This window comes from Apis dorsata, unplaced genomic scaffold (genome assembly GCF_000469605.1).
Source record: "Apis dorsata unplaced genomic scaffold, Apis dorsata 1.3 scaffold_85, whole genome shotgun sequence".
Lineage (NCBI taxonomy): Eukaryota > Metazoa > Arthropoda > Insecta > Hymenoptera > Apidae > Apis > Apis dorsata.
The window spans coordinates 351427-365222 of record NW_006263383.1 but is presented as its reverse complement, the minus strand read 5'-3'; the positions used below and the strand labels follow the sequence as shown (position 1 = coordinate 365222).

At 22.5% G+C, this 13796-nt stretch overlaps 2 protein-coding genes across 3 annotated transcripts in view; one reads left to right on the top strand and one right to left on the bottom strand.

Annotated features, from left to right (window-relative positions):
• The first annotated feature begins 991 nt into the window (after positions 1 to 991).
• On the top strand, positions 992 to 11827 carry LOC102673673 (centromere-associated protein E-like). 2 transcript variants are annotated; one of them, XM_031508419.1, is made up of 12 exons: positions 992 to 1125; positions 1233 to 1395; positions 1541 to 1775; positions 1864 to 2098; positions 2174 to 2505; positions 2612 to 2729; positions 2809 to 3121; positions 3249 to 3465; positions 3527 to 3656; positions 3736 to 10938; positions 11187 to 11357; positions 11432 to 11827. In XM_031508419.1, exons 2-12 carry the CDS (start codon positions 1242 to 1244, stop codon positions 11654 to 11656), a joined length of 9333 nt encoding a protein of 3110 aa, XP_031364279.1. In that variant the 5' UTR covers positions 992 to 1125; positions 1233 to 1241; the 3' UTR covers positions 11657 to 11827. The 2 variants fall into 2 exon arrangements, with proteins under 2 accessions (XP_031364279.1, XP_031364278.1); XM_031508418.1 differs by having other exon boundaries at positions 1110 to 1395.
• Positions 11828 to 12082: 255 nt separating this feature from the next.
• The window catches only part of LOC102677694 (protein Peter pan), a 1988-nt gene continuing 274 nt past the window's right edge, over positions 12083 to 13796 (bottom strand). Inside the window, exons 2-6 of the mRNA XM_006611218.2 lie at positions 13426 to 13706; positions 13096 to 13306; positions 12678 to 13004; positions 12267 to 12600; positions 12083 to 12192 (exon numbers count right to left, since the gene is read on the bottom strand). Of these exons, the coding sequence (XP_006611281.1) occupies positions 12104 to 12192; positions 12267 to 12600; positions 12678 to 13004; positions 13096 to 13306; positions 13426 to 13706 (1242 nt within the window). The 3' untranslated portion in view covers positions 12083 to 12103. The remainder of the gene's footprint in view (positions 12193 to 12266; positions 12601 to 12677; positions 13005 to 13095; positions 13307 to 13425; positions 13707 to 13796) is intronic.

Here is a 13796-nt window from a genome sequence, read left to right as displayed (position 1 = left end):
TATATATATATCATGCATTTTATTATCATGCAATTTCATTTCAAAATGATAATATAATTGATTATAATAGTCAATCTATATATATAGTTATCTATAGTTAAAAGATTTTATTAGCAGATCTACATATTCAAATGTTAAATCCTAATGATATTGTTTCTGATTTTAACATTAATCTTAAATCTAAATTTTAGATCATAAAAAGTTAATGAAATGCCATTTTTTTTAATTAAAGATTTAAAAATTGGTTAAAATTAGCTAATAAGAAAGCTGATTAATGTTATATTTCTAATTTTTACTTAGATTGCAATTGTCTAATGACAAACAGTTTATTATATATATAATCATGAAGATAAAAACTCAAGAATAATTTTAAATAAATGATTTTGACGATTGGGAATTAATAAAAATAATGAAAAATATAAAATGAATATATCTTTTTGTAAATTTAAAAAATTTTTTTTCTCATTAATTAAATTTTATATTATAATATTTTATGCTATAACTAAAAACAAAGTATAAACAAATATAATACTATTTCATGTTCTGAAATACTGATCATAAAAAATCAGAATGTATGTCCTCTACGATAGAATAATGAATGCAGAAATTATATTCAATTCAATCATAAACATTAGTAGGCAACAAATTTCAAAAATAATTTCTTTGGCATTTTGAATCTTTTTTTAAATGCTCTTATGCATTATATGTATTGAATTATATTTATAAATCTTTCGACTCGTATATGAATTGAAATATTCATAAATTAAAAATTATATTTGTATTTTCTATTATAATGCAATAAAAATATTGTTACAAGCGATGATAATTTTGAAGTTCATAATTATAGTGAAAAAAAATTATATTTATATTTAGTATATTTATGTTTAGTACTTTATATATATATATATATATACGTATTTACTGTCATTCTATATTAATCAAAATTTATTCCCAATGTTTATAAAAATAGTATTGTTGAAAATCACGATTTATATTTGAAGTAGGCTATTTGTTATCTATCTTATTAATAGTAACTATATGCTTTAATGAACCAATCAAATTACAGAAAATTCAAATTCAAACGAAAGTTGAAAGAGTCAATTTTTCAAATGGCGGCTTCACTATGTAAGTATCAACCGTTATAGTATACAAACAGAATAAATAAATATAAATTAAAAAATTATCTAATAATAAATAAATATTATTAATTATTCATTAATTTAAAAAAATAGTTTATAAAAATGTCAGACAGTATTAAAGTTGCCATTAAAGTGAGACCTTTGATTAAACGTGAAAAGGATGATAATTTATCAATACAATGGATAGTTCAAGAAAATTCTATTGTTTCTACAGATTTAGAAATGAAAAAGCGAGGAGATGGAAGATTTATTTTTGGTATATATACAGATAGATATAATGTTTTTTTGTATTTATCATTATTTATTTAAATTACTATTATATGATGTAATTATTAGATGAATTAATTATTAGATAAATATAATGAATTATACAAATTCAGCTGTTTTTAATATATTTATAGATCATATTTTTGATGTAAATGCATCTAATTCAGATGTATTTAATGTTGTTGTAAAACCTATTGTTAATGCTGCTGTAAATGGCTTTAATGGTACAGTATTTGCATATGGTCAAACAAGTTCTGGTAAAACATACACTATGATGGGTGGTACAGAAGAATTAGGAATTATACCACTTGCTATACAATATATGTTTGATACTATTGCTAATACTATGGGACGTGAATTTTTATTAAGGTTTATATGTTTTTCTTAATAAAACTTATAATAATAATATTGATAAATTTAATGTAATTATATATATAAAAAATAACTTATTTTTTAGAGTATCTTATTTAGAAATTTATAATGAAAGAGTTAATGATCTTTTGAATAAAAATGGGACTGATTTGAAGTTAAAAGAAGATGGCAATGGGCAAGTAATTTTGCTATGTAAAGAAGAAATCACCAATAGTCCTGAAAATGTATTGTCCATTATGAAAAAAGGGAATAAAAATAGAAGAACAGGAGAAACTAATATGAATGAACGTAGTAGTAGAAGTCATACTATATTTAGAATTGTAAGTTTATATCAATAATTTTATATATATAATATATCTTAAATTCAATCACATAAATTCTACAATTCTATTCAGACAATTGAAAGTAGAGAGGCTGGAGGAGATTCAGATAGTGCTATACAAGTATCACAATTGAACTTAATAGATCTTGCTGGTTCTGAAAGAGCAAGACAAACAGGAGCTACTGGAGAAAGATTCAAAGAAGGAAGACATATTAATTTATCTCTATCAACATTAGGTTTAGTAATCAAACAATTAAGTGAATCTCAGGATAATCAAAAACATGTTAATTTTCGTGATAGTAAATTAACAAGATTACTTCAGAATTCACTAGGTGGCAATGCTATGACAGCAATAATATGTGCAGTGACTCCTGTTGCTTTAGAGGAGACTCAGTGTACTTTATCGTTAGTATATTGCTATTTTAATATACATATGATGTATATTTATATCATTTATCGTTTATATATTATTGTTATTTTATTATTTAAATTTTATTTTATTCATTTTTAGTTTCGCATATCGGGCAAAAAGTGTAAAGAATAAACCACAAATTAATGAAGTTATGTCTGATGGAGCACTTTTGAAACGTTACGCAAAGCAATTGGCTAAACTTCAACAAGAATTAGAGGTTTCTTATTTGAATTATTTTGAGAAATTATCTAAGATTCATTTTGTCTAAAGTTCTATTTTTATTAATGTTATTTTAGAAAATAAAAAATGAAAATCGATCTGAAGAAGTTAAAGAAATGGAATCTAAATTACAAGAAAAAGATCGTATTAATCAATTATTAGAAGAACGTATAGAATTATTAAAAACTCGTATTGTTTCTGGAGATAATACAAATCAAAAAGATTCTTTAAAATACGAATTTAAAAGAAGACAAACATGGGGAGGTCCTGGAATGTTTAATCATCATTTAGCAGTTTTTCAATCTAAAACTGGTTTACCAACTATAAAAGAAATATCTGAAATACCAAATAGGAAAAGTATAATTCAATCTATGGATATAATGAATCAAAGTAAATTTATTATATTATTTTTAAATTTATATATTACATATTATATATTATATATTTATAATAATATAAATAATATACTGATATTTGTATAAATAATAAATAATATATTGTTTTTTATTTTTTATAGCATTTCAAACTGCTTTTACTGATTTTGAGTTAGAATTATTTGAAACTGAAAGAGAACGTGAATCTAGAGAAAATATAAGTGATAGTGACGAAGAATCATTTGTAATAAAACATAAAAACCGAGTTACTTTTAGAGATGATGTTGTAAATATAAAACCTAAAAACAATAGTTTTGATGTAACACCAGAAAAATCTAATAGTTATACTCAAACTGTAAGGTAAGATAAAAATTAATAAATTATAAAACTTTCACATCTTTATTTTTTAAAATTGTAACAGTTGTCAGATTTCTCCTTCTACGCCAAAACATGTTTTACGACGATATATCACAGATTTAACAAAAGAATTTGTAGAACTTCGTGAATTTACAACTCTAGAAAGGCAATTAATATGCCAATGCCATACACAAGTAAATATAATCAATTATATGATATAATAATATATTCGTTATATTTTTTTTATATATAATATTGAATCTTTTATTTTAGGATTTACAAACAGAAATAAAACAACCAGAACAAATAAAATCAACTCTGAAATATTATAAACCAGAATATAATTCAGAAGTGAAAGAACAACTTATGACTCTTAACCTTGCAGAAGAAACAAATTCAGAATATATAATTTCTGAATTATGTATTAAACTGAATCAAATTCAAAAACAAAATATTTCTGAAAAAAAATTATTAGAAAAAAAAATTAAGGACATTACTTCTGAAAAAAATGAATTTGAATATATTAGTCGTGAATTACGTGCAGAATTGAAGAACAAAACAGTAGAATTGGATTTGAAAATTATGTCCGAAGAAAATATAAGACAAGAGGAAACATCGAAAATATCAGATTTAGAAAAAAAAATTGAGGATATTATTTCAGAAAAAAATAAACTGGAATGCATTAATATTAATTTACATAATGATTCAACAAAAAAAATTACAGAATTACAAAAGCAACTTGAAAATATTACTTCAGAAAAAAATGAATTTGAGCAAATGCGTCGAGAATTACATATAGAATTAAATAAAAAATCTATAGAATTAGAGAAAATGAAAAATAATTCAGAAAATATTGAAACAATAAGTAACAGAATAATAGAGTTAGAGACAATAATTGAAAATATTACAACTGAAAAAAATAAATTTAAATGTATAAATGATGACTTACATGCTGAATTAAATCGAATTTCGGCAGAATTCGCATTACAAATTGCTTCAGAACAAACAGAAAAACAAAAAGTAATCGAAAAAGTATCTGAATTAGAAAAACATATTGAAGAAATTATTTCAAACAAAAATGAAAACTTTAGTATTGAATTAAAAAATGAATTAGATAAAAAAATTATAGATTTGGAATCAAAAATTGAATCCGAGCAAACTTTAAATCAAGAAGCAGTGGAAAAAATTTCTAAATTAGAAAAAAAAATCGAAAATATTATTTCTGAAAAAAATGAATTAGAACTTATAAATACTGAATTTAGTAAGAATGCTACAGAATTAAAATCTATGATTACATCGCAACAGACTGTTTATCAAAAAGCAAATGATAAAATTTCTGAATTGGAAGAAAAATTAGAAAACACAATATCAGAGAAAAATGAATTTCAGCGTATTAACATTGAACTACATGCTGAATTAGATAAAAAATGTTCTGAATTTGAATTAATAATAATGTCAAAGGAAAATGAAAATCTTATAGCAATGGAAATTGAGAAACAGATTATGGATACAGCATTTGAAAAAAATGAACTCGAACGAATCAATAATGAATTAAGCATTGAATTAGAACAAAAAAATTTTGAACTAAAAGAGAAAACAGAAGAAACTAAAAATTTGAAAATTATGGAAAAGATTTTTGAATTAGAAACACAAATTGATAATTTAACGTCTGAAAAAGAAGAATATAAGCGTATTAATATTGAATTACGTGCTGAATTGAATGCAAAGATTTCTGAATTGAATTTACATGTAATATCAAATGAAATTGATAATCAAACTGATGTAAAGATGACTTCTGAAGAAATTGAACTAAAATGTGTCAATGATGAATTATATACAAAATTGAATCAAACAACTAATGACTTAAAGACTAAATATATAGTAAAAGAAACTGAATATCAAAATACAAGTATGAAATTTGAAAAGAATGAACAGTGCTATATTAATAAAGATTTATGCATTAAATTGGCTAAAAAAATTTCTGCTTTAAAGACAAAAGTTATAACAGAAAAAATTGAAAATCAGAAAATAAAAGAAATAATTGACGAATTAGAAATAGAAATTGAAAATATAATATCCAAAAATGATGAAATTGAACATATTATTACTCAATTATATTTTGATTTAAGTAAAAAAACTTTTACATTAGAATCAGAGCAAATCAAAAATCAAAAAACAACAAGAAAAATTTCTGAATTAAATAAGCAAATTGAATGTATTATGTCAGAACAAAATGAAAATCTTAATCATTTAAATGTAGAACTTGAAGAAAAATCTTCTGAACTAGAATCGAGAATTATGTTAAAACAAATTACATGTAAAGAAGATATGAAAGCAATTTCTGAATTAGAAAAACAAATAGAAAATACTAATTTAAAAAATAGTGAACTTGAAAATGTTATTGAATTACATTATACAGAAAATAAAGAAGTTTTACAAGATATTCAAACTACGAATCAAGATTTAAAAGATCAACTAAAAAATGAATCTAGCCTATCTTTCTTAACAATGAATGAAACTAATACAGATAATTTACATTTAACCCTAAATTTAGAAGCAGAGAAAAGCTATTTAGAAGAAACTCTTCAACTAAAAAGTCAAGAGTTGGAAGATATCAAAAATGATGTTCAAAGCCTTAAAACAGATATAAAGAATTTGCAAGAAACCATTTATTTATTAACAACTGAAAATATGGAAATGACTACTAAATTAACTATAGAACAAGAGAATGCGAAACAAACAGAAATTAATCTTCAGAAAACAATTGATGAACTTTATGCGCGCATTTCTCAAGTTACAAATGAAAAAATTACTTTACAAAGTGATTTAGCGGCCTTGAATGATCAATTAGAATCTATGTATTCTAAAATACCAACAGTATATAATGAAAAAGAATTATTTGAATCATATCAAAATAAAATTGATAAATTAACAACAGAAAACATTGAATTATCAGCTTCTATTGCAGAAAAAAATATAGAGCTTGAAAATATCAAAGAAAGTAAATCACTTTTATATGATCATGATTGCATTTATAAAAAAGAAGTAGTTACTCTTAAAGAACAAAATGAGTGTTTGCAAATGGAGAATAATGAACTTTCTACAGAATTAATAGACAAGATTGAAGAAAATGATATGTTAAAGGAACAATGCGATATATTAAAAATCAAAATAGAACAATCATTAGTACTAAATGAAAATGTTGCTGAAAATGACATAGAACATTTAAAGACGGAAAATAATAATTTAAAACTAGAAATTGCAGAATTAAAAACAAAAGTAATAATATTATCTGAAGAAAATGAAAAATTCTCCACTAGCTTATTAGAAAGTATAGATAATCTTGATTCTGTTCAAAATGAAAAATCATGTAATAATTCTTTGCATTTATCAAAGATATTTAATGATAGTACGGATATTAATGAAATTGAACAAGAAATATTAGAAACTGACGAAAAATTAGAAAATAAAGTGATAACATTGCAAAACAAAATCGATCATTTGACGCGTCTAAATAAAAGACTTAGTGATTTAAAATTAACTTCTTGTAATCAATGTGCACATTTAAGAAATATGAATGAAAGTTACAGAACTTTGAAACTTGAAACAAAAATTCTAAATCAAAAGTTAAAAGATTTACAAAGAAAATACGATCGTAAGTGTATGGACACTGATATTCTAAAAAATAAAGTAAATCAGGAGTTGAATTCAAGTGAACATGATCTATCTTCAAATGTTATTTTTGTTGATGAAATGAATGTCAGTTTTGTTGAAAAAAAGATTCAAAATTTGAATGACGAGCTACAAACTTTAAAAACCGAACATGATAAACTCTTGATTCTGTATGAAAATAAGTATACTGACTCAAAATTACTTCAAAGCGATATGACTGTAAATGCATCCAATATTCAAGAGTCTCAATCAAAGAAAAACAAAAGTGAAAATAGAATAGAACAAATTCAAAATTATATTGATCATATAAGAAATGATATAGATAAAATAAAAGAAAATAGTATAAATTTTACTGCTATACTTAATGAATTTAAATCTGAGAAAATTAATTTGTTAGATGAAATTAATAATCTAAAAGATGTTAATGGAGAATTGGAACAAAAAATATTAAATAACGAGAGCACAGCAATAACTAAAATACAAATTCTTGAAAATGAATTGATTAATATGAATAAAGAAATTGATCGATTTACTACACAAGAAAAAAAATTGGAAACACAAAGAATTATGTTAGAAGTAGAATTGGAAGGTTTAAAAGTCGAAGAAGAGAAGAAAAATATTTTGATTAATGAATTAAATGAACATATTTTTTCTCTCAAAAATGAATTAGATTTAATTACAAGCCAGAAAAATGAGTTAATTAATTCAACTACAATTAAATGCAAAGAAGAAGAGTTAAAATATTTAAAAGAACAATGTGAGAAATTTGAAAAAGAAAAATTACAAAATAAAGAATTGGAACATCATAATATACTAAAGATTAAAGAATTAGAAATATGTGTAAACGATCTTCAAAGAAATATAACAAATCAAGAAAACATCTCTAAAGAATATCAAGAAAAAAATATTAATTTTGAAAAACTTTTGCAAGAAAAAGAGGAAGAAAAACATAATCTGATAGAAAAATTACAAACAAGTGAAACAGAAATAATTGACATGAAGAATAATTTAGAAATGAAATATAAAAATGAATTAGATTCAATGGTCCTGCAATATCAACAGTATATCAAAGAAAATGATAACAATATAAAAAAATTAAATGACACATTAAATAAATATATTGATGAAAATTTGAATTTAACACAAGAGCTCACTAGTCTACAAAATATCAAAGAAAAATTAAATGAAATAACAATAGAAAAAGAACATTTATTTGATGAACAAAAAAAATTGATTAATGATAAGGAACAATTTTATGAGGAATTAAATGATGTTAAAAAATGTATAATTAAAGAACTCAGTTCACTTAAATGTAATATAAATTTACCAAATTTTTCAAATAAATCTGCAAATGAAATTTTTGTAATTTTCTTACAAACGCTTTTATCTAAAGAAGAAGAAGTAATTAAAACTGTACGAGAAACATATGAAAAGGAAAAACAAAAAGTAGAAGAAGAAAAACAACAATGTATAGATACAGAAAGACGTACTGTTATGTGGGCCAAAGAATTAGAAGCAGAAATTGAAAAACTTCAAACAGATTTAACAGAAGAAGAACGTTCTCATAAAGAATATCAAAATAAAATATTTCAATTAGAACATTTTCTAAAAGAAAGTAATCATGAAAATGAAATGTTGAAAGAAAAAATGAAGACATTAGAAACAGATTTTATATATTTACAAGCAGAATTTGATAAACAACATAAAGTTGACAATCAACAGGAAGAGGCAATTTTTGAGGCTCAGAAAAGGGAAAAAGAAGCACAAGAAATGTTTAAAAATAAAGAAGTAGAATTACAGTTGAAACTTAAATCTGAAAAAGAAATGTATGAAAAAAAAATAAATAATTTCATTCAAACTATAGAATGTTACAAAACAAAAAATTTTGAATTAAATAACACTGTTGAAGGACTTGAAATAAATGAAAAACAATTGAAAAATATCATAGAAGCAAATTCGTCTGAAATAAAAAAGAAAAATGAAAATATAGAAAAAATAAATGCAGAATTTGAACAACTTACACAAGTTTATAATGAAATAAATCAAGAGATGAGACAAAAGAATTCGCATATTGAAGAAATCACAACAATTTTAAAAAACAAATGTGATTTGTTATCTGAATATAAAATAAAACTTGAAACAATTTTACCTGAATATGAAATGTTAAAGGAGCATATTAAAGATCAAAAATTGACCATAGAACAATATAAAGAAGAAATAGAAGTACTAAGAAAAGAAAGAGAAGAGCAATTGGAAATTATCAAAGATAAAATGAATATGGAAGAAATAAAAAATGCTAGCTTAAGTAAACACTTAAATGAATTGAATAATAAGAATATTTCAATAATAGAAGAATTGAATAATTTGAAAGAAAGATTCAAAGAACTTCAAGAAACAAATATAAAGTTAGAGAGAAAAATTAGAAATAGTACCAGCAAAATTAAAGCAGAAGCGGAAATAGAAGAATTAAAAGAATTAAATAAAAGATTGCAGAACAATTTGGAAGGCGCAAGTAATCGCGTCGCGGAATTTCAAGAAATTAAAAATCAGACTTTAAAAGATTTGATTGATGTTAAAAGTAAATATGAACTTATATTACAAGAAAATAATGAATTGAAGAAAACGTTTTCATTATACAATTTGAAACACATAACTTCAAATTCATTAATAGACGAAAGTAAATATGATGCACTTCTTTTAGAGAAGAATAAAATTGCATTAGAATTGGAAGATAAAAAGATATTATTAAATCAAAAAGATAAAGATATAAAAGAACATGTCACACAAGTACAAAAATTAATTGATAAAAATAAAGAATTGGATGATGAATTAGAAGAATATGCAGCAGTAATTAGAGAACGAGATATTGAAATTTCAAAATTAGAAGAAAAATTATATTCTCGTTTTTCTGAAAATGTTCTTATTAATGAATTAGAAGAGAAATTAAAATATTGTAATGAAGAAAATGAAAAACTTCGTGATCAAGTTGATGCGCTTAGAATGAGATTACAAATGAATGTAGAAGAAAGTATCAAATCACAAAATGAAAATATTGTTCGCGACTTAACAAAGCAAAATTTGGAATTGCAAACAAAATTAAGTTTTTATAAGAAACAGATAGATGATAATAAATTTAAAGAAATACATATGGAACAATTACAAAATTTGAATAAAAAATTACAGAATGATTTAAGAGATGCAAACCATCGTATAAAAGAACTTGAAGAAGAAAAAAATAAAATAATAAAAAAATTAGAAGGACATAAATTATTATTGAGCCAAAAAGATAAAGAAATTAAAGAATACATAAAAAAAGTACAAGATTTAACAATAAAAAATAAGAGTTTAATACAAATACAATACAATAGAAATGAGTTTGATAATGAAATGGAATCCATTCATAGTCGAGAAATTTCAAATTTATCTAATTTAGATTTACATTCAACAAAAGATGAATCAAATAATGATATAAAACAAAAATTAGAATTTTTCATACTAGAGAATAGAAAACTTAAAGATGAAATTAGGAAACTTCAAACGAAATTAAGAATCGAAGTACATGAAAATAGCATACTCAAAGATAATAAAAAGAATCAATATAAAACTAATATATCTGATAGAGACGTTGGAATATACGAGAATAAATATGAAGAATTAAAGAAAAAAATTCATGAATTAGAATTACAATTAGTATCAAAAAATGGAAAAATTGCAACATTAGAAATACAAATTCAAAGTGAGAATTTTCCATATCAAAGAAAATGTAAAGAGTTAGAAGAACTTGTACTTGCGTTTCGTAATAAGGTATGTTATAAAATATAAAAATAATTAAAGATTGATATTTAGTTTATAAATGTATAGGAATGGTAATTTTATATAGTTTTATATAATTTGAAATTTCCTTTGATTTCCTTTTCAAGTTTTTGAAGAAATTAATTGCAATACTGATGAATATTATAACTTATTGAATATAGTTTATTCTCAAATTCTCAAAAAATCTCAAATTATAACAATTATTAAAAATATTTAACTTTATATATTTTATGTAACAGAATGCAGAATTAAATAATGAAGTAAAGAAATTACAAAGGACTGTGAATGATATTAATGCATGGGAATGTGACATTTGTAGACGATGGCGTATAAATAGAAAAGATCAAGCTTGTCAAACAATACCTAATAACACTGTGCGTTTTTGTGGTTCTAATAGTGGAGTTGTCGAGGTAATATAAAAATATTTATATATTAATTTTTAAAATATTTACAATACTTATTTTGGATTATAATTTTTAAATAGGATCATGTGAAAATAGAAAAATTAGAAAAAGAAAAAATGTTAATGAAAGACTTATGCCGCTCTCGAGCTCGACAAATAAGAGAATTGCAGGATCGTTTAAAAGAACTAGAAGAAATACAAAGTTCGTTTTCTTTAAAGCCACATGAAGTATTGCAAGATAGATCTAATCAACAGAATAGCAGTGTTACAAAATTGAACAGACATTTGGATAGAAAAAATCCATAAATTAATTTTCGTTTTTAAGGATAAGGATGTGCATTAAATGTATTTTAATCAACGACCAACAAGTAAAAAGTATAATTTTTTATTCTCTTTCTGTACTATATGTATATATTAAAACTGTAAATAACAGTGACTGAATTGAGAATTATACATATCATATCTTTAATTTTGTAAATGTATGGTTTTATTAAAAGATAATTGATTTAGTCATAAAATTAATATTTTGATTAATAATTGACAAAATAATTAATGAAACTATTAAAAAATTATAATGGATTATAATAAAAATATAATAACTGTTATTTTTATAAATAAATAAAAAATATAAATTGAATTTATAATTTTATATAAAATTTACTAAATAATATTTATATTATAAGTTCATATATATAAGTTTTTTACAAATTGATATATATTTGTGCTGAATTATCATAGTGTTTAATAAATATTTCATGACTTGCTAAGTTTTTGTTTTTTTATCTTATGTTTAGATGTAAATTTTTTAAGTCTTTTGTTACCAACTTTTCTTTCAAATAAATCTATGACAAAAAATAAATTATATATAAAATATCAATGAATCGAAATTGTTTTAAATATATAAGATTGAAATTACCTTTATCAGGTTCTTCTCCTATTTCATCACGATAATATTGTGCATCATCATCTTCCTCTATATTATTTTTTTCAACTGATTCTTTTGCAATTTTTTGTAATAATATTTCACTTTCTTTCTTTTTCTGCATTCCCTTTAAAGATCTTTCTTTATGTTCTTGTTTCTGTAATTCTTTCTTTTTCTTATTTTCTTCTTGTATTTTTTTTCTTTTTTCCTTCAATTTCTTTTTTTCTTCTCGTTTTTTTTTTATTAAGAGTTTTTCTTCTTCAGATTTATAAACATATTCATGATAAAGTACTTCACCATCCAAAAGTCCATCTTCAACTTTTATTAACTAAAAATATCTTAAAGAATATTAATTTTTGTAATAATATTTTTTAAAATTATTTAATAAAAAGAAATATTTCTGACCTCTAATGTTAATCTAGGACCCAATTCAGAAAGTCTAATTGCACTTTTATTATTTGCATGATTACCACGTGAAGATAATTTTTGTGGTAATGTAACATGATTCAAAGGATCATCTTCAATTTCACTTTCAGAAACTGTTTCTTTTGTTAAAAAATCAGAAAAATCTTCACATTTAGATAAATTTGGTATTTTAGCTTGAACTAGTTTTTTAACACCTTTTGACAAACCAACAGGTATTACTTTAATCGCATAATGTCTAAGATCAATAGTTTTTGATGTTGTATTATAATTTAAACACAAACATCTACGAATGGTACTTAAATTAACCTATAAAAAAATCAAAATATATTTTATAACATAAAATTATGATTTAATTTGACTTAATATTTAAAATAAAATTGTTTAGAATGAAACTCACTGTAGTCAAATTTATTGTAGGAAACATATTTTGAAACATAGAAGCAATAAGTTTTAGTTGCATACCTTCTCCACTAAAATTATTTAATATTACTAACGGAGAATTGTTAAATAATTCTTCATATACCATTTGCTTTTTTATTAAAGATATTACATCACGTGATAATGAAAAACTATGTATTTTAAATGTAAGTGTTGGTCCTCTTGGTAACCTATTTTATATTTATTAATTAATTATATATTTAATAATTATATTTTCTAAAAATTAATTATTTAATAACATATTTATGATATAATTTGCAAAAATTTAATTTATATTTAATTTTGGTACCTGCAAAGTTTAAAATACATTCCTTGTTCTGTTTTTGAAAATATACACATATGTGTAACATGTAGTATGCTAGCTATAGATACAAAATCTTTAATTGTATTCTTTTTTCTTTCTTTTAAAGACATTGCTGTAAAAGGTTCCATAATTTTACGAAAGTTTTTTGTAAGCTCAATAATATGTTCTCCAGGTATTCCACGATGAATGACAAATGAATGAGGTGCTTTTACTATATCTGGATTTTCTTCTGTATTAATCTGCTTATTTCTTTTTACGCAACGACCCTAAATAATTTACAATTAAATAAAGGACTAATTTTTATTAACTTTATACTATTAATTATATTATCTTATTGAAAAATATATTTATATTTA

What these genes read in the sequence shown, in the direction of transcription:
- LOC102673673 (XM_031508419.1), top strand. Translation starts at nt 1,242, where the DNA reads ATGTCAGACAGTATTAAAGTTGCCATTAAAGTGAGACCTTTGATTAAA. An exon ending in GAGACTCAGTGTACTTTATC is followed by an intron (nt 2,506 to 2,611) that starts GTTAGTATATTG and finishes ATTCATTTTTAG; the next exon opens with TTTCGCATATCGGGCAAAAA. An exon ending in TACTTGCGTTTCGTAATAAG is followed by an intron (nt 10,939 to 11,186) that starts GTATGTTATAAA and finishes TTTATGTAACAG; the next exon opens with AATGCAGAATTAAATAATGA.